We start from the raw sequence: 27,261 nt of genomic DNA, 5'->3' as shown, positions 1-27,261 counted from the left end.
GAACTAATGTCCCACTTAAGCTGGACAGTATCCCTTTTGCCCCTACGGAAGAAAACAGACCCCGATTGGAACGATGGATAAAGGAGCAGTTTGAGTCTAGTGCATTCAATGTATGTCCACATCAATGGCTGCAGGCGATGAAAGGAAACCCCATGGACATCATGTTCATCCCGGGGGCCAAACCCTCAGCTGTCCACACCCCAATTCTGGTATGACACCATTGGAAGAAAGAGTTAAGGGGGACCTCAACCGAGACGTGGCATTGGACATCATAGAACCTGTACCATGGTGCTCCAGAATGGTGGTTGCATCGAAAAAGGATGGCTCACCAAGGCGTACAGTAGACCTACAAAAGCTCAACGCCACTACCCTACGAGAAACCCATTATACACCATCTCCTTTCAACCAGGTATCGCTGGTGCCTGCGAAAACTAAAAAAACCGTCTTGAATGCATGGAATGGCTATCATAGCCTAACGCTCTCCCTATCGGCAAGAGATGCAACTACCTTCATCACGGAATGGGGTAGATACCGTTATCTTCGGGCACCACAACGATTCCAAGCCTCAGGAGACGCATATACACACAGGTTCGACAATACCACTGTAGATATGCCCAGGAAAACAAGATGTATAGATGACACGATACTATAGAATGGCTCTATTGAAACATCATTTTGGCATACTACGGAGTACATAAATAACTGCAAAAAAAATGGTATCGTATTCAACCCCCAGAAATTTCACTTCACAGAAAAAGAGGCGGATTTTGCCAGGTTCTTGATAATGGAAGACAAGATAAAACCCACCATAAAAATGACTGAAGCAATACAAAATTTTCCGACACCAAAAAATATAACTGATCCTGGTAAATCAGGTAGCTTACACTTTTTCTCAGGCTGAAGTAATGGCTCCGTTCCGGGAGCTGCTGAAGAGAAAAAATCGAAAGTTTTAGTGGGACAACACACTTGATCGAATTTTCGAAGAGTCGAAAATAAGGATCATGGAAGAGATCGAGAACGGTGTAAGAACCTTCGAAGTGAACAGAGCAACTTGTTTGTTGACGGACTTCAGTAGGACAGGCTTGGGATATTTTCTTTTCCAGAAGCACTGCAACTGTGCAACCGAAGCTGGACCGAAGTGTGGTGAGGACCACTGGAGATTAATTCTGGTTGGCTCCCGATTTACTAATGATGCAGAGTCCCGATACGCACCAGTTGAAGGAGAGGCATTAGCATTAGTCTACGGACTGGAAGCATGCTGCATGTTCGTTTTAGGATGCCCAGAGCTGTTAGTCACTGTAAACCATAAGCCCTTGGTGAAGCTCTTCTCGGACAAAGCCCTGGAGGACATAAAGGACCCAAGACTGTTCAACTTCAAAGAATGGTCCTTGATTTTCGAATAAAGCATCTCTCTGGCAAACTCAATGTGGCATGAAAACCATGGATAGTGCCATAAGAGCATCATTTAACTCTACCTATGAGCAGGATCCCAAATTAAGGGTAATAACATGGGACAAGGTTGTGGCAGCAGCTGCTACTGACGAGGAATGTCATACCCTCGCCGAATTCATATGAAATGGGTTCCCTAAATCTCGGCACGAACTGCCGGAGACAATTCGCCGGTTTGGGCATATGAAAGATGAGTTATATTGCTTGGAAGGGGTAACGATAATGGAAAATAAAATCCTCATACCCAGAAAACTATGTGCAGAGGTACTGGAATCGCTCCATTCGGTGCATCAGGGCATCAATGGAATGTTGGCAAACGCCAGACAATGGCTGTTTTGGCCAGGACTGGACGCGAGCATTCACCAGTTTGGGCCTAATGCAAAGTATGCAACATACTGCCTCTGTCACAACCTAGGGAACCCCTAATGCCACCATCCAATCCTGAGTTCCCATTTCAGAACACGGTGACAGACTTTTTCGATTTACGAGGGAAGAATTACCTACTATATACAGACAGATACACCGGATGGGTAGAAGTCACTCTGATGTCGTCCAGGAATGTCAAGGCCACATGTGACAACCTACAAAACTGGTTCTGCACTTATGGCGTTCTGGAGAAACTGTCGACTGATGGTGGACCACCGTTTGACTCCAGTGAATATAACTGGTTCCTAGATAATTGGGGCATAAGGAAATGAACATCATCGGCATATTACCCTCAAAGCAATGGGAGAGCAGAATTGGTCGTTAAAACGGCTAAAAGGATCCTTATTGATAGCACAGACAGTTGTGGTCGCTTATGCCATGACTGGGCAGCTAGGTCCTTACTGACTCATCGCAACACCCCGGTACAAGACCTACATATGTCTCCAGCGATGATGCTCTATGGTTGCATGATAAAGGATCATCTCCCAGTGCTTTAGGACCAATATCGAATCTATAAACGCTGGAGAGAAATCAGTCGTTATAGGGAAACGGTGATGGCAAAAAGACACGGAATGAAAGAGAATACAATCTAAAATGTCACCCACTTTAGGAACTGAAAATCGGAGAAACGGTGCAGTTCCAAAACCAAGTTGGTCCACACCCGTGCCGATCGGCAAAGACGGGAAGGGTGGTGGAAACACTGGGTAATCGGCAGTATAATGTATGCATTGATGGAAGTAACTGGGTAACCCGTTGCAATCGCAGATTCCTCCAAAGAATAAACCCCGTGGTAGATACCCCTTGTCACTCGATACTTGAGGAGCCACCAGGAATTTTGGATACCATAGACAACCTAACAGAACCCGAAGTACCGGGACAATTATCCCTCACGTGTACAGATCAACACCAGCCCAAAATATTCGACACTCTGCCAGAACAGATGGAGGTGGATGACACAGCTTGCGCTGATATGATGGAGGTTGAGGAAGACCAACCGGTGCATCATAACAGAAGAGTGATGCGACCACCCAGGAACCTATATCCACAGACATGGGGCACATCGCACGACTACTCCAGAGCCTCAAAATATTGGACCATAACACGAGTATCTTGTGGTCCTGGAAGGGGGAGGGCATGTAGAGGTGGAATTGAACCCAAGATGCCCAGTTACAAGACCGGAGTGGTCTTGGCATCACACCGCCTATAGAAGTAGACTCACCCGCTTGCATAAGAGGCGAGAGGGGGCTACTTAAACAAGACATTACTGACAACGAGTGTGCTTTCAAATATATGTCATCTTGCTGACACGTTACAGAAACGAGGAAATACAGTCCCAGAAGTTTCCAACATCATCACATGATGAACCATATTCTCCTTATGTAGAAGGCTTATTAGGCACCCCCAAGTGTGTACATGGCTGCGTGTGGAGTAATCAAGAGAAGAGCCACTTCGATCATAAATGACAGGAATGATAAAATGACTGCAGAATGTAGTAAAGCAGAATGATCCAGCTTGTGAGGACTGGTGAATGGACAATCAGAAACTGAATGTATGGATCAATGTCAGCATGCTAGCAACGAGAGTGGCATTGGAAAAACACGGGACTGTGTTGGAGGATGCTGGCTATGATCAGAGAATAATACACAGTATATTAATTTGGCTGAACTGGATACTGTGTTGAAGGGAATTAACTTGGCACTTCAGTAACAGACTAATTTGCTGCAAATAAAAACATACTCAGTAGAAAAGCACTTCATTCCAAGGCTACCAGTAAGATGCTCATTATGAGATAATCAAGGATATTCAAGGAGCCGGTAAAGGAATATGATCTTTTGTTGGAAGTGATATATTCACAATATGGCCGACCAATTGACGTGTTTCGCTGCTCTCTACAGCTCATTAGTTTAACTTGACTATATTAGAGCTCGAAATAAAAACTAAAATATATTTATTTTTTACGTCCAAAAGAGATGAGAGATCTTTCTTAAGGAAAAACTAATTCCCTGATCTCCTAGGTAGGAGAAGCTAATACTGAATTATTGCTAAAAAAAAAAAAAAAATCAACAGCAGAAAAAAAAAATCAACATAACTTTAAAAGAGATAAAAAAAAAAGTAGTTAATAATATCAACAGGTGCCTGGAGTGTAATTGTATACACACTCGGCCATAGAACGTGTGGTTTGAGATTCGTGTCCTAATAAAGTCAAGTTACACTGATGAGCTGTAGCGCAGCAAAACACGTGTATGTAGAGTACCGTTTTAAAAAGTAAACTAATATATATATATACTAGCATGGAGACCCAATGTTGCCGCGATTGAATGATGATCAATGAATGTTTCACACTTCCATATTTTTATTGTCATCGAAATCGGTAAAATCATCTGTATTCAATCAAATCGATTGATTGCTTGCTCTAGTTGGGGACACATCATGGTGCACAGGGAGGACACTTCACATGCCTCCCTGCAGTGACTTCGTTCACAATACATTGTAGTCTACATTGCACTGTAGAGAACCTACTGTTGATTTTATAAAATTATTTTTCTATAATAGCATGAGTTAAAGTTTAAAATGCAAAAGTCAAGTATAATGGTTTAGTTGTGCTCTGAATGCACTTCTGTCACATCAAAGAGCCTACTGTGTATTTTATATGTCGGGCATTTCGGCTTGTGTGGTAATAAAACTTCCCAAATGCAATTGTGATGTTAGGCTGTGTAAGGTGTTAACTTTGATCAAAATCGCCTGTTCCTTCTTTAAAAATCGATCCAGCCATTTTTGAGTTCATAGGGAATGAACACACAAAGTTCCTTTTATATAATAGAAATTAACTGCATCTGTGCAGCATGGCTTGGAAGATGTTTTGTTTTGTTTTAATTATAAAATGACCTTTTTCTTAATTTCCTCTAAAAGTAAACAAAACTTCCATGAACAAAGTTTTTTCCATGAATTATCCATCTACTGAAAACGTTACCATAAGGTTGCTTCTCAGCTGACTATAACATGCTCATTTTCAAATCTTGTTGAATCTTCCTCTTAAATTATTTAATTTCTGGCCAGTCACAACCACTGTTACGAATCCTCATAATCATGGTGTACAAACCAGTATGTGGGTGTGATGTTCTTTGTATAGGCCAATGTGTATGCATGTGTGAAGTTTGCACTGTTTAATATATGCGTGTGATTTGGGTGTTGTGGGAGACAGTATACACATTGTTTTAACCGGTTGTGTTGTTTCACTGGTGACCTGACAAACTCGTTAACTCTTATCCTCGAGTGGCCTATGGGTCTTGATAAGTGGTGACTTATTACTACATAAAATTAATAAGAAAATGTAAATAAAACTTTTTGCCATTTAAAAACATTCTAAAGAAAGTGAAATAAAAAATTTACCTCGTTAGAAAGAAACATTGGTAACCACATGTACATGCTGTAACGGACAATTTTTAGGCAAAACACAGCCATCGCAACTTCCAGCATCATCCTGAAGAACAACAAAAATATAAGAGAAATATAACAAAAATCTAAGAGAAAGCTTTAAGCTGGACAATATAGAGAGATGTATGCAGAGCAGGAGACTTTGTTGGTTTGATCACGTTGAAAGAACAGATGAGAGTGCTGTAGGACAGTTGAGGTAGCCAGGTTAAGTAACATAGAGCCTGGCCAGTACTAAATGGGTAAAAATTCGGGAAAGCTAAGTGCTGCATGTCATCTTTCCATGACTGATATACAAGCAGCTGGAGATCGCTAGTGAAATTGATATTCCCTGTAAACTTCCTCCTTTAGAGGAAGCCAGCATAGCCCATTAAGCTATTACGAGTTCATTTTAGAGATTAAATTGGTAGAAGCTGTCCAACATATGCCAGCATGTAAAAAAGACGTTGAACCGAATGATTTATAAGCAACTCAAAGAAACATGTATTTTATAATTTTTATGCAAACGAAGATGAAATAATTATAAACACTATTAAAAAACATGCAGAGAACAAAAATTTTAATTAAAAAATAAATCAGATAAAAAATAGAACATCTTATTTCTTTTCCTAAAAAGAAAGATTCTATTGAAACGATTTGTAGTAGAAAAAAAGATACACGGCTAAAACTGCGGCATAGAGTATTCATTAGTTTTAAATGAAGGCATAAATACAAATACATTTACTTAAGTGTCTCCTGCATTCATTAACCATTTTATACTAATTAGTCACTACTTATCAAGGCCAAAAGCGACTCAAAGATAATGGTTAATGCACTTGTCAGTTTGAAGAACACCAGCATAATGCGATTGCAAAAGATGGATGATATTAACAAAATTTGACTAGTATTTGTTGACATTGGATTTGAAGAAAACAATGTTGTAGTCTGTAGAGAAGTAATCCTGTGAGAATGTGTTCCAAAGATAGGAAGTTCTTGGAAAGAAACTATGTTTGTGCAAATACTGTTTAGTTTTAGGTACAGAGTTCTTTGCAATAGTTGTAATAAGACAAATTGAAAATTTTACAGAGGAAGACAAGAAATTGAAGCTCAGTCGAGTACCTACGATAGAAATAATTATAGAGTAAAGAAAGACAGCCATGTCTTTTCTGTGAGATAGAAGTTGTGGGGAGGAATAGAGATCATCCCCACTAGATTGCAAAGTTGATTTTGTCAAGTATGTTTTAAAAAAATAAACTGCTAAGCAAGATGCAAGAAAGAATGTGTGATTGTTCTCCTAAAACTATTCTTACAAGATCGTTATTCCAATTGTAAAATCAATGTCCATAAAATGTAAAAAGGAAAATTAGTTTTTTTTATTTAATTTAATTTTTAATTATTGTTATGGTGTGATAATAATCTACTCTCTTTCGGAAATAGATGGACTCTTCCAGACAATATATATGGAGAGTTACAACAAAATGTCATAGCAGTCACAGTCACAGCATCGGATGCAGACTTTCCATAACATACTATTGCTGCACTTCTAAAATACCACCATATCATCACAACAATTATTTAATTTTATTTAAAGACATTATAAACGTAAATGAAATAAAAAAAATACTTTAACTAAATAAAAAAAATTATAACTTTTAATGCTAGAAAAACATTTAAATGTAATGACCTCAAAGAAAGGAATAAAAGGCTGCTTGCAACAATGTGTGAAGACAAAATTATAATTAGGCATGATTAGTAAAAATAGTTAAAGTACACAAAGTCATGCAGAAATTTGTTTATTAAGTATGTAAGCAACTGGTACTGTTTAGGTAAAAAAGGGACAAATGACTTCAGCCTAAAAATCTTTCTAGCTGGAATAAATATTTTGTGAAAGAAAGTATTGTGTTTGTAAGAATCATATTATTTGTTGCTGGTTATGAGAATTAGCAAGAACACTTTATAAACATGCAACTATTTATCAATGAATATAATTTTACAAAAATGATAATTGTAAATAATGTGAATCTGGCATCTTGCTCCATTGTGTCTGTCAAGGGAGACAACCCTATCCTTTTAGAGTTCCTTCCCTTTATTGCTGCTTATAACACCTCCTTTTGAAATATGATGCTTTTGGTGTGGATATACTTGTAGCAATAAAGTTGGTTTGCATCTTTGCTGTGTCATTCTGCTTCAACCTTTCTTATAGGACTTGTTTTGTTTGCTGCTTGAACATTTTGGGGTACTTCAAATGTATCGACTAAAACATTTAAAGGAATGATTGAGTCATTTGATTGTCTGTTTGGAAGCTGATTTGCATGTTTGGCCCAAATAGATAATTGTACATCCACATCATACCAGAACGACATACTATGTGATCTTGTGTCAGTTTTTCTTTACCGCTGCAGTAGTCTTTTGCCAATGCAGATTGTCTAAGTAGCAACTGATGTGACCGTGCTCCATGATGGTTTTCCATCTGTTTCTCTTGTAAAGATTATTTGATGATGGATGAGTATCATATTTTTATGTTCATTAGTGTGTCAGCAGGAGACTTTCCATTTGGGCAATTTGGATTTGGGGTAGCTCTGTAGCCACTTAAAAATATCTCCATGTTCTCTTGTGTAGTTCTTTCCTTTTTTAATTTCAAGAGTGCTCTCTTAAATGTGTTTACAAACTGTTCAGCTTGTCCATTTGATTGTGGGTGGAAGGGTGGAGATCTGAGGTGCTAAATATTGTTTTGTTTGCAGAAGTCGGAAAATTCTGCTGAGATAAATGCAATACCATTATTAGAAACTAACATTCCAGGGACGCCTAACCTGTTGAAAATTTCTCGTAATTTCTTTACAGTTTTATTTGAGGTAGTATTATTCATCTGAAAGACTTCTGGCCACTTACTCTGAGCATCAACTAATATTAGATACTGTTGTCCATTTATTATTCCTACAAAATCAACATGCAGTCATGACCAAGGAATTCCTGGGATAGGTCATGAATGCAATATTGTTTTCTGATGAGACTTTGCAACAAGTTGACATTTTGCACAACTTTTTACAAATTCCTCTAACTGCTTACACTTTCATCTGATTAATCCCTTAATGAAATTGCTTGAGAAATCTGTTCTGGAGTTTGAATGAGACAAAACGTTCATCAAAAAATAGATTTTCATTGATCTCAAATCAAGATCTTCACTGAAAAAATAGTCAAATGAAATGAAAATATAAAACTTTCTGTAGTAATGGATCTGCGGCTGTAACTTCCTGGATCACCTTTGAAGTGACAGGTAATGATCTCACTGTGAAATCGAGTCTAGAAACAACTTCAGATTTCACAAATAAAGCAGTGATGTGCCTTTCACTGCTTTTTAATGAGAATGGATGATAACGCACTTGCTTGGCCAATTTTACTGCTTGGTCGGTATTTTATGGAAAGTTGTAATCTAAAAACATAGTTGTCCATCTTTGTAAGTGCTGTAGTTAAGTTTAAGGGGCCACAATTATAAGGTGAAAGAGTTCTGGTGTTCATTGCGAGCAGTTAAACTGAGTGTACTCTCTGCTTGAAGATAGAAATGTCTGGCATTATATAAGCCAGACGAATCCATATTATCCATAGAAAGAGGGGTGTTAACTATCATGGATATAGGGATGTTAACTATCCCAGCATCCCCCCTCCCTCAAAGATTTTGTTTCCTTTTTCTGCTGGAACGACATATTTCAGTACTTGCTTGAGAGGGTTCCAGGTCAAACACGTTATACAGTAGGTCCAACATCTACTTCTGGTGGAGTTTCACTTGACTCATCCAAAGTGTGTTTGCATATCTGGTTCAAATGTTTTTTATACATAACATGTGGCCCTTCCTCCATGTAGACCATATAGCCGATCCTGTTCTTGATTGTTCCTTGTTCCCAGAAAGTATTATTATCTTTGTGCATCTGGAAGAATATTTTTTCTCCCGGTATGTATTTCTTTCTGGGAACAGTTGTCTTTACCTGTTTTGGCAGTAATTTTTCAAAGACTGGCTGTATTTTTCTAGTGAACATCACTTCTGTTGGAGACATCTGGGATGGTGTATTCTCGTTAGGCATCATGCGGTATACCTGAAGAAATCGTTGCAAAGCTTTTTCAGATGGAGTGTCCTTTTCCTTTTTCAAAACCTTCTTCAAGGTGTTCATGAACCTTTCAGCCTATCCACTTGACCTGAGGTAGTATGTCGTTGTGATGTGGTACACTTGGAAGTCCTCCATGAACTCTGTAAAGTCCCCGGATGTAAACTGAGTGCTATTATCTGACACTAAGCAATCGACCACCCTGAAACGTGCAAATAACTCATGAAGAGTTTTTATAGTCAGTACTTGGGCTTTTACACCTAAAGGCTACTTGGTGAAACTGTCCACTATTATAAGGTAGTACTGTTCATCAAGTGGTCTCACGTAGTCCATGGGCTAAATTGAATTAGTGGAGCTTTAACAGTTAGTGCACATCCCCTGCATGATATCACCTTGTCCATGCTTCTCCAATACACATATGAATGCATTAAACTTTTTATTCTGATGGCACCCAGATGTCCTGTGTGAAAATCCTGTAAGATTTTCTTATGGAGGGTCGCTAGAACAACTACTCTCTCCCGATATAATAATACTTGGTTGCATGTTGAGAAAACCTCTGCTACTCATTCATCAGTCTGCAGTTTTTCATTGGTTTCTCTTATAAAGTCATCGCTTTCGGCTTCTTTCCTTATATCGTCCAAGGTAACAGGAAGTTCTTTCACAGTGTTGAATTGGATCGAACTGTAATCTCCTTCTGATCATAGTGATGTGATCACCGAGTTTCTAGTGGTTCACCATCCTTGGTATTAGCCAGGATAAGCCGTCTGCATGTCTTGTTTGATGGAAGGAACTCCATACCAAAGTCGTAATTCAATAGAATTGTCCTCTTCAATTCAATAGGGTAGCCTACATATATGCCTGCTTGGTGTATGTGTAGGCAACCATGTTTTCAAGCCAAATATAAAAGATCAACGGCTTGTTATCTGTTTGTAATTTGAAGTGTCATCCATGCAGTTATCTGTGGAATTTTGTTACTGTGAAAATGATACCTAAAGATTCTTTCTATCTGGGAATAATTCCTTTCTGCATGTAGTAATGTTCTCGACGCATGTGCTATAAGTTTCATAGATCTGTCTGGTATTTTATGCAGGATACACATGTTAATTTCATATGTGCTCGTGTCACTTGCAACAATAATGTCTAAATCTAGGTTGTAATGAGTCAGGAATAGTTTTGATGTGAGCACCTCTTTCAACTTTTTGAAGGCCATCTTGCATTCTATGATCCAGTTCCAAACCTTGTCCTTCCTAAGTTCATTTAAAGATGTGCGCAATATGTGCATATTGGGAATGAAGGATTGGTAGTAGTTAGCTAAAAAACTTTGCAATGTTATATTGTGTGGCTCATAGTCTGAAGCATCAGTCACCACAGTAATGTCTAAAGATGAATCATAATGTGTAAGCAATAGGTCAGAACGAAGAAATGACTTGAAAGTGATTCTTTGCATATGCTTGACCTAAACTTGACCATTTAGTGTCTTTTTTTGTAAAAGATAATTAAGAGGCCCCTGTAATTTGTGCAGTTCTGGTAACAAAGAACCATGACTTAAAAGTCCCGAAAGGATTGTAGTGATAAAATATCCCTTAGGGCTGCCATGTGCTTTATTGTCTGACTATTATCTTGATCTGGTTTTCGACCATTTTTGTCAAATAAAAATCCAAGATATTTGACAGAAATTTGGAAAAATTTGCATTTGTTTGATCTTTAAATAAAATCCATATTGTTAAATTCGATCCAGCACAGAAGTTAGGCGACACAGAAGTTCCTCTTGAGATGTGCCTGTAACGATAATATAATCAATGTAAGCAGATACTCCTGACAATCCTGTGAGCATTGCATCTATAGTTTGTTGGAATATCAATGGCGCTGATTTGACCCCAAATGGAAGACGATTAAATTGAAATAATCCCTTGTGGATGTTGATGGTGAGAAAATTTTTGGAATCTTCTTCAATTTCCATTCGTAGATATGCATATGCAAAGTCTAGTTTTGCGAAACAGGTTTCACTATTGAGTTTTGAAAACAAATCATCCGGTACAGATAGAGGATACTGATGTGTTATCAGTGCGTTGTTTAATTCTGTAGAAAAATCTGGACACACATGTACCTTGCCCTTAGCCTTCTTCACAATGGCAATAGATACTGCCCAGGATGAGTAATTTGTGGGTTGGATTAGTCGTACTTGTTGAAGGTGGTCCAATTCTTTCTCCACTGTAGCTAAAGCTATGTATGGTCCCGGGTACTTTGGTCTGAAAACTGGTTTTACATCTGATTTCAGTTTTAAAGTCACTTTAACTTTAGAACATTCAAAACTTTCTTGAAAAAAATTGTTGAACTTTGCCTTAAGTATGTTCTTAAATTGTGTTTCAGCATTTGCTACAGCATTAATATAGAAAAAATTTAAAACTGAGTTTAGGGGAACATTGAAAAAATCAAGTTCTTCAATAAAATTAACACCAAGAAGATTTAGAGTCGATGTATCAGAAACATAGTACACACCTGAAAAGTTTTTTTTTTTCTTGAAAAGAGACATTACATGCTAACTCGCCAGTTAGTTGTATTTTGTTTCTTGATGCACTACAAGCAACATGTGGCAAAAATTAAATTCGATGAAGGTTTTTATATGGTTTTGCCTCTTGGCTATGAAGTAATCATCCTGGTAGCGTTACTATTATTATTTTTACAAAATTTATCCATGATAAAAATTATTCAGTTTTTATTTATGTTTGTGAACAAAAAAATTCCGAGCAAAAACAAAAAAATAAATGTGTTCGATTTTATTTTTTAAAAGACATTATGTGGTCACAGGAAAATATTGTTTTTAAATCGTCAATTATCTCAACCTCTTTGCCAAATTTGTAAAAATGATGTAATTTGTTGCCGGTTATGAGAATTAGCAAGACCACCTCGTATGAACATGAAACTATTTATTTACAATAGAAAAATAAAACTTTACAAGAACGATAATTGTAAATAATGTGAGTCTGTCATCTTGCTCCATTCTATTTGTCAGGGGAGGCAACCCTATTCTTTATAGTTATTTTCCTTCATTTCCGCTGTTATTTCATTTGGAGTAGTAATTTCATTTTCTTAAATGTTGTTAAAAAGAAAATACTGTATTTTACTTCAGTTTTTGTTAGAAAAAGTGTAATGAAATACAGTACTTTAGTTGGAAGTTATTTAGATCCAACCTCAAAAGTTCGAATGATATAATTTTATATATTAGATAAATGAATGCACATGAAAGCATTTTATTGAAAACTGATGATAAAACAGTAGTGTTTAGTATATCTTACAGCGTGTAACAAAACTGATGATAAAGCAGTAGTGTTTAGTATATCTTACAGCATGTAACAAAACTGATGATAAAACAGTAGTGTTTAGTATATCTTACAGCGTGTAACAAAACTGATGATAAAACAGTAGTGTTTAGTATATCTTACAGCATGTAACAAAACTGATGATAAAACAGTAGTGTTTAGTATATCTTACAGCATGTAACAAAACTGATGATAAAACAGTAGTGTTTAGTATATCTTACAGCATGTAACAAAACTGATGATAAAACAGTAGTGTTTAGTATATCTTAAAGAGTGTAACAAAACTGGTGATAAAACAGTAGTGTTTAGTATATCTTACAGCATGTAACAAAACTGATGATAAAACAGTAGTGTTTAGTATATCTTACAGCATGTAACAAAACTGATGATAAAACAGTAGTGTTTAGTATATCTTACAGCATGTAACAAAACTGATGATAAAACAGTAGTGTTTAGTATATCTTAAAGAGTGTAACAAAACTGGTGATAAAACAGTAGTGTTTAGTATATCTTACAGCATGTAACAAAACTGATGATAAAACAGTAGTGTTTAGTATATCTTACAGCATGTAATAAAACTGATGATAAAACAGTAGTGTTTAGTATATCTTACAGCATGTAACAAAACTGATGATAAAACAGTAGTGTTTAGTATATCTTAAAGAGTGTAACAAAACTGGTGATAAAACAGTAGTGTTTAGTATATCTTACAGCATGTAACAAAACTGATGATAAAACAGTAGTGTTTAGTATATCTTACAGCGTGTAACAAAACTGATGATAAAACAGTAGTGTTTAGTATATCTTACAGAGTGTAACAAAACTGATGATAAAACAGTAGTGTTTAGTATATCTTACAGCATGTAACAAAACTGATGATAAAACAGTAGTGTTTAGTATATCTTACAGAGTGTAACAAAACTGATGATAAAACAGTAGTGTTTAGTATATCTTACAGCATGTAACAAAACTGATGATAAAACAGTAGTGTTTAGTATATCTTACAGCGTGTAACAAAACTGATGATAAAACAGTAGTGTTTAGTATATCTTACAGCATGTAACAAAACTGATGATAAAACAGTAGTGTTTAGTATATCTTACAGCATGTAACAAAACTGATGATAAAACAGTAGTGTTTAGTATATCTTACAGAGTGTAACAAAACTGATGATAAAACAGTAGTGTTTAGTATATCTTACAGCATGTAACAAAACTGATGATAAAAAAGTAGTGTTTAGTATATCTTACAGCGTGTAACAAAACTGATGATAAAACAGTAGTGTTTAGTATATCTTACAGCGTGTAACAAAACTGATGAAGCAGTAGTGTTTAGTATATCTTACAGCATGTAACAAAACTGATGATAAAACAGTAGTGTTTAGTATATCTTACAGCATGTAACAAAACTGATGATAAAACAGTAGTGTTTAGTATATCTTAAAGAGTGTAACAAAACTGGTGATAAAACAGTAGTGTTTAGTATATCTTACAGCATGTAACAAAGCTGATGATAAAACAGTAGTGTTTAGTATATCTTACAGCATGTAACAAAACTGATGATAAAACAGTAGTGTTTAGTATATCTTACAGCATGTAACAAAACTGATGATAAAACAGTAGTGTTTAGTATATCTTACAGCATGTAACAAAACTGATGATAAAACAGTAGTGTTTAGTATATCTTAAAGAGTGTAACAAAACTGGTGATAAAACAGTAGTGTTTAGTATATCTTACAGCATGTAACAAAACTGATGATAAAACAATAGTGTTTAGTATATCTTACAGCGTGTAACAAAACTGATGATAAAGCAGTAGTGTTTAGTATATCTTACAGCGTGTAACAAAATTGATGATACAGTAGTGTTTAGTATATCTTACAGAGTGTAACAAAACTGATGATAAAACAGTAGTGTTTAGTATATCTTAAAGAGTGTAACAAAACTGGTGATAAAGCAGTAGTGTTTAGTATATCTTACAGCATGTAACAAAAATGATGATAAAACAGTAGTGTTTAGTATATCTTACAGCGTGTAACAAAACTGATGATAAAGCAGTAGTGTTTAGTATATCTTACAGCGTGTAACAAAAGTGTCTCCCGAAAGAAAACAACAGTACAGATATATTTTAAAACTTTTTTGAAAAAATCCATTCAGATAACTTGATTATGTAGTAGCAGAGCCGAATACTATTCGATGCAGCCACTTTCAACCTCCATCACCGCTTCGATATAGATTCGGAACTGTGACCATGCCTTTTCCACAAGCGCCAGCAGGAGCTCGGTGAATACTTAGTGGATGGCAGTGATCAGGTTGGCTTTGATGTTGTGAGAGGTCATGTTGGTGATTTTCTTGATGTATGACCAAACGAAGTAGTCCAGCAGGTCCAAGTCGAGGGAGGAGGGGGGGCAGTGAGAGAAGGATACAAAGTTGTACCACTCCTGGGTCTCTTTGGATGTGGACTGGCGCTGAGTCCAGGTTTTGCCAGTGGCCACCAGATTGCAGCAGGGGATCACCACACTCTTCAGCACATTCAGATACAGTTTGGTGTTGACTTTCAAGCCAACTTCGAAGATGTGAGATGGCATGATGTGGCCCTTACTTGAAACCATACCAAAAACCATAACGGTGGCTGGGGACTTTGTTTTCATAACCCTGGGCACATCCCTGTTATTTGTGGCAATCCAGCAATGCATTTTGAAGGTGCTGGCAATAGTCCTGTTGTCATAACTCGGATTGGTATAGCGGCGCATCTCCAATCTTGCTTGTTCAACATTGTGTCACTTTCAGACATGATAGACGTGATTGCTTTTGAGATTGTACACAACTGGCCAACTAGTAGATGGTCTCGAACAAGAAAAGAAAATCGTTTTTCATCAAATGGAAATGGAATCATGTTGTTTCTAAGGCAACAATATTATCGTTTCTCTCTCTCTCTCATATATATATATATATGTGTGTGTGTGTGTGTGTGTGTGTGTGTGTATATATATATATGGTATATACTTTACTTTATGGTAAACTAAGGTTATCATTAATAAAGAAAGAAACACATCTTAAAAAAATACACATCTTTTTTTATTAGCTGTTTTTGCAAGTTTATAAGATACAATTCTTTTGAATATCATTGACACCCATATTGAATTCCATCTTTTCTAGGTCAGAAAAAAGAATAAAGTGGAATTATGAAGCTTGCAAACCCTAACGATAAAGCCCCAATTTCCAACTTATTAAATAGAATAGAAAAAAACTTACGGAATTTTCATTAACTGCAAGTAATTCAGTTTTTCTGTTGCTCCAGAAGGATGGATATCAGATTCTACAAACGTGAAAAAAACTTCATTGTACACTTTTTAATATAAAAAAAAATGTAGCGATTTCCATTGAACCAAACAACAGTTAAATGCATATCTGTTTTTACATTGAAATTATTTGAGCACTGGAAATCAATGTCCTTTCTCCTAATCAAAAAAAAAAAAAAAAAAATTGACTCTGCTTTAAAAAGCTTAAATATTCATGTAATTTCTCACTTAATAAACTAAATTGGTTGCATTTCTATGCAACAGATAGACTTTAGTCTAAACTTTATTATACCATTATATATTAGCAGAGGTAATAACTCAGCTTCATCTGTGAGAACTGTCTACAATTTGAGTGGGGATGAAAAGAGGGGTCTATTCTTCTCCTCTCCAGAAGAAATTGGGCAGGTCATTCATCGTTTTTAGGATTTTACCATTTATTTCTAATCATAAATACTAAAGGGAAGATATCAGTTACTTGATTATTATGCCTTGTTGAAAAATAAAGCAAAATTGTCTACAATATAAACACTACTGAAAAAGCTGTGACTTTCATACAATTTTACTTACGGCAACAAAATTATTTGTACAAGATAAATGAAAAACATTATTTTTTGTAGAAGTTATATGAAATATAACTGTTCAAAATAAAACAGACATACTTATCAATGAAAAATATTAGTTATGTTATGACAGTTCAAAATAACAGGAAATATTAGCATACACCAAAAATTATTGAAAATAAAGGAGTAGAATTTGGATAAAAAATAAAATTACTTTCCTATTTGGAGCCCAAGGAAATCCGAATTACATTCGCATCAAACTATTATTTTACATATATATATATGCACAATATATACATATATATATATATATATATATGCACAATATATACATATATATATATATATGCACAATATATACATATATATATATATATGCACAATATATACATATATATATATATATGCACAATATATACATATATATATATATATGCACAATATATACATATATATATATATATGCACCATATATACATATATATATATATATGCACAATATATACATATATATATATATATATGCACAATATATACATATATATATATATATATGCACAATATATACATATATATATATATATGCACAATATATACATATATATATATGCACAATATATACATATATATATATGCACAATATATACATATATATGCACAATATATACATACATATATATATATGCACAATATATACATACATATATATATATGCACAATATATACATATATATATGCACAATATATACATACATATATGCACAATATATACATACATATATATATATATGCACAATATATACATATATATATGCACAATATATACATATATATATGCACAATATATACATATATATATATATGCACAATATATACATATATATATGCACAATATATACATATATATATATATGCACAATATATACATATATATATGCACAATATATACATATATATATATATGCACAATATATACATATATATATATATATGCACGATATATACATATATATATATATGCACAATATATACATATATATATATATATGCACGATATATACATATATATATATATGCACGATATATACATATATATATATATATGCACGATATATACATATATATATATGCACGATATATACATATATATATATGCACGATATATACATATATATATATGCACGATATATACATATATATATATGCACAATATATACATATATATATATGCACAATATATACATATATATATATGCACAATATATACATATATATATATGCACAATATATACATATATATATATATGCACAATATATACATATATATATATATATATGCACAATATATACATATATATATATATATATATGCACAATATATACATATATATATATATGCACAATATATACATATATACATATATGCACAATATATACATATATATATATATATGCACAATATATACATATATATATATGCACAATATATACATATATATATATGCACAATATATACATATATATATATATATATGCACAATATATACATATATATATATATATATGCACAATATATACATATATATATATATATGCACAATATATACATATATATATATATATGCACAATATATACATATATATATATATGCACAATATATACATATATATATATATGCACAATATATACATATATATATGCACAATATATACATATATATATATATGCACAATATATACATATATATATATATATGCACGATATATACATATATATATATGCACAATATATACATATATATATATATGCACAATATATACATATATATATATATGCACAATATATACATATATATATATATATGCACGATATATACATATATATATATATGCACAATATATACATATATATATATATATGCACGATATATACATATATATATATATATGCACGATATATACATATATATATATATGCACAATATATACATATATTATGCACACTATATATATATATATACATACATTCACAATATATATATATATATGCACAATATACATATATATATATGCACAATATACATATATATATATATGCACAATATACATATATATATATATGCACAATATACATATATATATATGCACAATATACATATATATATATGCACAATATACATATATATATATGCACAATATACATATATATATATATGCACAATATACATATATATATATATGCACAATATACATATATATATATGCACAATATACATATATATGCACAATATACATATATATGCACAATATACATATATATGCACAATATACATATATATATATATATGCACAATATACATATATATGCACAATATACATATATATATATATGCACAATATACATATATATATATATATGCACAATATACATATATATATATATGCACAATATACATATATATATATATGCACAATATACATATATATGCACAATATACATATATATATATATGCACAATATACATATATATATATATATGCACAATATACATATATATATATATATGCACAATATACATATATATATATATGCACAATATACATATATATATATATGCACAATATACATATATATATATATGCACAATATACATATATATATATATGCACAATATACATATATATATATATGCACAATATACATATATATATATATATATGCACAATATACATATATATTTATATATATGCACAATATACATATATATATATATATGCACAATATACATATATATATATGCACAATATACATATATATATATATATATATATGCACAATATACATATATATATATATATATGCACAATATACATATATATATATATATGCACAATATACATATATATATATATATGCACAATATACATATATATATATATATATGCACAATATACATATATATATATATATATGCACAATATACATATATATATATATATGCACAATATATATATATATATATATATGCACAATATACATATATATATATATGCACAATATACATATATATATATATATATGCACAATATACATATATATATATATATGCACAATATACATATATATATATATATGCACAATATACATATATATATATATATGCACAATATACATATATATATATATATGCACAATATACATATATATATATATATATATGCACAATATACATATATATATATATATATATATGCACAATATACATATATATATATATATATATATGCACAATATACATATATATATATATATATATGCACAATATACATATATATATATATGCACAATATACATATATATATATATATATATATATATATATATATATGCACAATATACATATATATATATATGCACAATATACATATATATATATATATATATATATGCACAATATACATATATATATATATGCACAATATACATATATATATATATATATATATATATGCACAATATACATATATATATATGCACAATATACATATATATATATATGCACAATATACATATATATATATATATGCACAATATACATATATATATATATGCACAATATACATATATATATATATGCACAATATACATATATATATATATGCACAATATACATATATATATATATGCACAATATACATATATATATATATGCACAATATACATATATATATATATATGCACAATATACATATATATAAATATGCACAATATACATATATATATATATATGCACAATATACATATATATATATATGCACAATATACATATATATATATATATGCACAATATACACATATATATATATGCACAATATACATATATATATATATATGCACAATATACACATATATATATATGCACAATATACATATATATATATATATGCACAATATACATATATATATATATGCACAATATACATATATATATATATGCACAATATACATATATATATATATGCACAATATACATATATATATATGCACAATATACATATATATATGCACAATATACATATATATATGCACAATATACATATATATATATGCACAATATACATATATATATATGCACAATATACATATATATATATATGCACAATATACATATATATATATATGCACAATATACATATATATATATATGCACAATATACATATATATATATATGCACAATATATATATATATGCACAATATATATATATATGCACAATATACATATATATGCACAATATACATATATATGCACAATATACATATATATGCACAATATACATATATATGCACAATATACATATATATATGCACAATATACATATATATATATGCACAATATACATATATATATATGCACAATATACATATATATATATGCACAATATACATATATATATATGCACAATATACATATATATATATATGCACAATATACATATATATATATATGCACAATATATATATATATGCACAATATATATATATATGCACAATATACATATATATGCACAATATACATATATATGCACAATATACATATATATGCACAATATACATATATATGCACAATATACATATATATGCACAATATACATATATATGCACAATATACATATATATGCACAATATACATATATATGCACAATATACATATATATGCACAATATACATATATATGCACAATATACATATATATGCACAATATACATATATATGCACAATATACATATATATGCACAATATACATATATATGCACAATATACATATATATGCACAATATACATATATATATATATATATATATATATATATATATATATATATATATATATATATATATATACACACTAGCAAAAGTACCCGTTGTTGACTGGGTTCAAAAACAGCCTACAGAAAATGGACTCTGATTTATGAAAGTATGATAGGTTATGAAAAGGAAGGGTTGTAAAGAGATAGCTTCGAATTTGGGGGCATCAAAACCAAAGCAAAATATGATGAAAGTAAAAATAAAATAGATAAACCCATGATTTATTATACCATACCTGTTCACACTGAAACACTTATCACAATATTCTGTGGATCTATATTAAAAAACCTTGTTAAACTTTGTGACATATTTCCATTCTTTGGAGGTCAGGCACAAACGAACACCCCATAATTTTATTATACCATACGTCTTCAAACTGAAACATAATTATCAAAGTATACTTACAGAGATAGATATGAGAAGTCTTCATTAAAGTTTGTGCCTATTTCCTTTCTATGGAGGCCAGGCGAAAATGCAGACCCAACAATTTTATTATACTATCCCTATTTAAGTTAAAACATACTTATCAAAGTATTCTTATGTACATCTATATCAAAAACACGTGTAAACGTTTTTTTTTACTTTTAAATTTTTTTATTTCCATATTTTCTGAACCAGGCGCGTACACAGACCCCACAATTTTAATGAATCATCATTATGCCAGATCAAGCATACCTATTCCTGTGTCTTGATACATATTCTATCATTATATGTGATCAGTTTTCTATAATAGTCAACCATATAGAAGCCTATTTGTGACCAAACATACACACAGACGTTCAGCTTTATATTATAGATATATATACATACATATATACATACACAATATAATATATATATGCACTATATATATATATATATATATATATATATATATGCACTATATATATATATATATGCACTATATATATATATATATGCACTATATATATATATATATATGCACTATATATATATATGCACAATATATATATGCACAATATATATGCACTATATATATATATGCACAATATATATATATATGCACAATATATATATATATATGCACTATATATATATATATATGCACAATATATATATATATATATGCACAATATATATATATGCACAATATATATATATATGCACAATATATATATATATGCACAATATATATATATATATATACAATATATATATATGCACAATATATATATATGCACAATATATATATATATATATATACAATATATATATATGCACAATATATATATATATATATGCACAATATATATATATATGCACAATATATATATATATATGCACAATATATATATATATATGCACAATATATATATATATATATATATGCACAATATATATATATATGCACAATATATATATATATATATACACACAATATATATATATATGCACAATATATATATATGCACAATATATATATATATATATGCACAATATATATATATATGCACAATATATATATATATGCACAATATATATATATATATGCACAATATATATATATATATATGCACAATATATATATATATATATGCACAATATATATATATATATGCACAATATATATATATATATGCGCAATATATATATATGCACAATATATATATATATATGCACAATATATATATATATATGTACAATATATATATATATATGCGCAATATATATATATATATATGCACAATATATATATATATGCACAATATATATATATATATGCACAATATATATATATATATGCGCAATATATATATATATGCACAATATATATATATATATGCACAATATATATATATATGCACAATATATATATATGCACAATATATATATATATATATGCACAATATATATATATGCACAATATATATATATGCACAATATATATATATATATGCACAATATATATATATATATGCGCAATATATATATATATATATATGCACAATATATATATATATATATATATATGCACAATATATATATATATATATATATATATATATGCACAATATATATATATATATGCACAATATATATATATATATGCACAATATATATATATATATGCACAATATATATATATATGCACAATATATATATATGCACAATATATATATATATGCACAATATATATATATATATGCACAATATATATATATATGCACAATATATATATATATGCACAATATATATATATATATATGCACAATATATATATATATGCACAATATATATATATATGCACAATATATATATATATATATGCACAATATATATATATATATGCACAATATATATATATATGCACAATATATATATATATATATATATATATGCACAATATATATATATATATATGCACAATATATATATATATATGCACAATATATATATATATATGCACAATATATATATATATATGCACAATATATATATATATATGCACAATATATATATATATGCACAATATATATATATATGCACAATATATATATATATGCACAATATATATATATATATATGCACAATATATATATATATGCACAATATATATATATATATATGCACAATATATATATATATATATGCACAATATATATATATATATATGCACAATATATATATATATATGCACAATATATATATATGCACAATATATATATATATATGCACAATATATATATATATATATGCACAATATATATATATATATATGCACAATATATATATATATATATATGCACAATATATATATATATATGCACAATATATATATATATATGCACAATATATATATATATGCACAATATATATATATATGCACAATATATATATATATGCACAATATATATATATATGCACAATATATATATATATGCACAATATATATATATATATATGCACAATATATATATATATATATGCACAATATATATATATATATGCACAATATATATATATATATGCACAATATATATATATATATATGCGCAATATATATATATATATATATATGCACAATATATATATATATATGCACAATATATGTATATATATATGCACAATATATATATATATATGCACAATATATATATATATATATATGCACAATATATATATATGCACAATATATATATATGCACAATATATATATATGCACAATATATATATATATATATATATATATATATATGCACAATATATATATATGCACAATATATATATATATTGTGCATATATATATATTGTGCATATATATATATATATTGTGCATATATATATATATTGTGCATATATGTATATATATTGTGCATATATATATATATATATATTTCAATTTTAATCATACTTTTTATTTTTAGATTCAAATATTAATAACTCCATTTTATTTCAGTATTAAATTTATGTACTTTTGGAAGAAACCCCCCCTCCCCATCCGCTTTTCTTTTTTATCGTAAGTTTCTTAAAACGTGACTAGCTAAAGTTCAGAATAAAATCACGCTTTTCTTTTAACAGTTAATTTAAAAAAAAAAAAAAAAATATTTTTGAATGCTGTTAACTTAAATTCCTCATTTCAGTTTACATTTTGGAGACGGATGTGTTTTTGTTGAGATAAGTGATTTCAATTTTAATCATACTTTTTATTTTTAGATTCAAATATTAATAACTCCATTTTATTTCAGTATTTAATTCAAGTATTTCTGTTTTATTAAATGTTAGCTTTTTTTTTTCTCGTCCATAAATGTTTATTTATCTACCAAGTTGATTGCAAAAATAGATTACGAATTTGTACTCATTCTTAGTTTGTGAGAGGGGAATCTATCACCATACTTTCCCTTAAACACGTCTGTTGGACTTTTAAGTACAATACTTAATAGTTTTTTTTTTTTTTAATGGAGAGTAGAAAACGCATTGTGGACGCTAGTTAGTTGTTACACCCCAACGTTAGCCAGTTCAGATCAAGAGAAGGATGACTTCTACGATACCTTCCGTGATGTCCTCTCCAGAGTTCGACACCATGATAAACTCGTTCTTGCTGGCGATTTCAATGCTCGTGTTGGTAGTGACCATCTGTCGTGGACCGGTGTACTTGGTAAGCATGGCATAGGCAAGGTAAACGCAAATGGTTTACGACTTCTTACAATCTGTAGGGAGTTTGACCTCTGTATTACCAATACCATATTCCAACAACCTGTACATCGGAAGATGACATGGATGCATCCTCATTCAAAGGACTGGCATCTTATTGACTTCGTCATAACAAAGCGGAAGCACATGAGTGACTTAAAAATCACTCGCTCTTTCCACACTTCTTGCTGTCTTTCGGATCACGCCCTTCTCAGAAGTAAACTGTTGTTGCATGTGCGAAGGCACAGAGGTAAAAAATCAACAGTCCCCAAACGCATTGATGTGCGGCCTCTTAAATCCGGGGAAAAGAGAACTGAGCTCTCCAATAAGCTTGATGAAAACCTTGAGGGTGTTGATGTAACTGATGATGTTGAATCTTCTTGGAAAGCATTGCGGGAAGCAACTCAAGCTGTAGCAGTAGAAGTCCTTGGAATACCGAAAAGAAAACACCAGGATTGGTTTGACGAAAGTGACAATGAAGTTAAAGCACTGATTAACCAAATGCACTCATCTCACAAATGTTGGATTAAGGACAAAAACTCAACAGTGAAGCACACGGCCTACAAAAAGTGTAAGGTGAGGTACAACGAGCTCTCTGAGCTATGAAAGAACAATGGTGGTACAATAAGGCAATTGCACTGCAGGGAGCTGCTGACAGCAAGAACACGAAAGCCTTCTATGATGGTTTGAAAGAGGTATTTGGTCCTCAGAAAAGTGGTGCTTCCCAATAAAGCACAGCCGATGGAGAGGCATTGCTGACTGATAAATCAGATATTCTCACTCGTTGGAAGGAGCACTTTGAAACTGTCTTAAACACCTCATCTGTCATTGACGGCGATGTCGTGTCCTCTATTCCTCAGAATCCAGATATTCCAGAATTGTCATTGGAACCTGCTTATCAGGAGGTATGGGATTCCATCAAACAAATTGCTTCTGGCAAGTCTCCATCACCAAAGGATCCAATTCTGCCTGAAGTGTACAAGCATGGTGGGCATGTGCTGGTAAAAAAGCTCCATGCTCTCTTTGTAAAGATATGGAAAGCAGGCCGAGTTCCACAGGACTACAAAGATGCCTGCATCAAACATCTCTACAAAAATAAGGGAGTCAAGAATGTCTGTGACAACCATCGGGGGATATCTCTGCTTTCAATTGCAGGAAAGATTCTGGCTAGGCTCATTCTAAACCGAATCATAAATCGTCTCGTTGATGAGATGTATCCAGAGTCCTAGTGTGGGTTTCGGTCGGGTCGCGGCACCATTGACATGATATTTTCCTTACGTCAGGTGGCAGAAAAGGTCCATGAGAAAAATCAGGAATGTTATATGGTGTTTGTTGACCTGACGAAGGCCTTCGACACTGTGAATCGCGATGCTCTTTGGCAAGTTTGAAGAAGGCTTGGTATTCCAGAAAACATGCTGAACGTGATCATTTCCTTTCACGAGGGGATGAAGGCTAATGTTGTCTCAGATGTCTGATCCATTTGACGTTACGAACAGGGATGTGTAATGGCGACAGTCCTCTTTGCGCTCTTCTTTTCACTAATGCTGAAACATGCATTTGATGATTTGGACACTGGTGTCAAGTTTCAATTTCAGTCATCCGGTGGCTTATTTAACCATCAACGGTTTAAGGCCAAGACTCTTCTTCGCACCAAAATTATTCGCAACTTGCTCTTCG

General features: G+C 30.9%; 1 protein-coding gene across 2 annotated transcripts in view; it reads right to left on the bottom strand.

Moving 5' to 3' along the window:
* The window catches only part of LOC145246772 (sugar phosphate exchanger 3-like), a 105,411-nt gene that overhangs the window by 19,996 nt on the left and 58,154 nt on the right, over nt 1-27,261 (bottom strand). For both annotated transcript variants that reach the window (XM_080108555.1, XM_080108556.1), the window contains 2 exons: nt 15,958-16,021; nt 5,266-5,356 (listed from right to left, as the gene is read on the bottom strand). In XM_080108555.1, the coding sequence (XP_079964681.1) occupies nt 5,266-5,356; nt 15,958-16,021 (155 nt within the window). The remainder of the gene's footprint in view (nt 1-5,265; nt 5,357-15,957; nt 16,022-27,261) is intronic.

The sequence above is a fragment of the Euprymna scolopes genome, chromosome 24 (assembly GCF_053919585.1).
Source record: "Euprymna scolopes isolate OS-2025 chromosome 24, ASM5391958v1, whole genome shotgun sequence".
Lineage (NCBI taxonomy): Eukaryota > Metazoa > Mollusca > Cephalopoda > Sepiida > Sepiolidae > Euprymna > Euprymna scolopes.
Note: the sequence above shows the minus strand (reverse complement) of the source record. Positions and strands in the feature narration are given on the sequence as shown.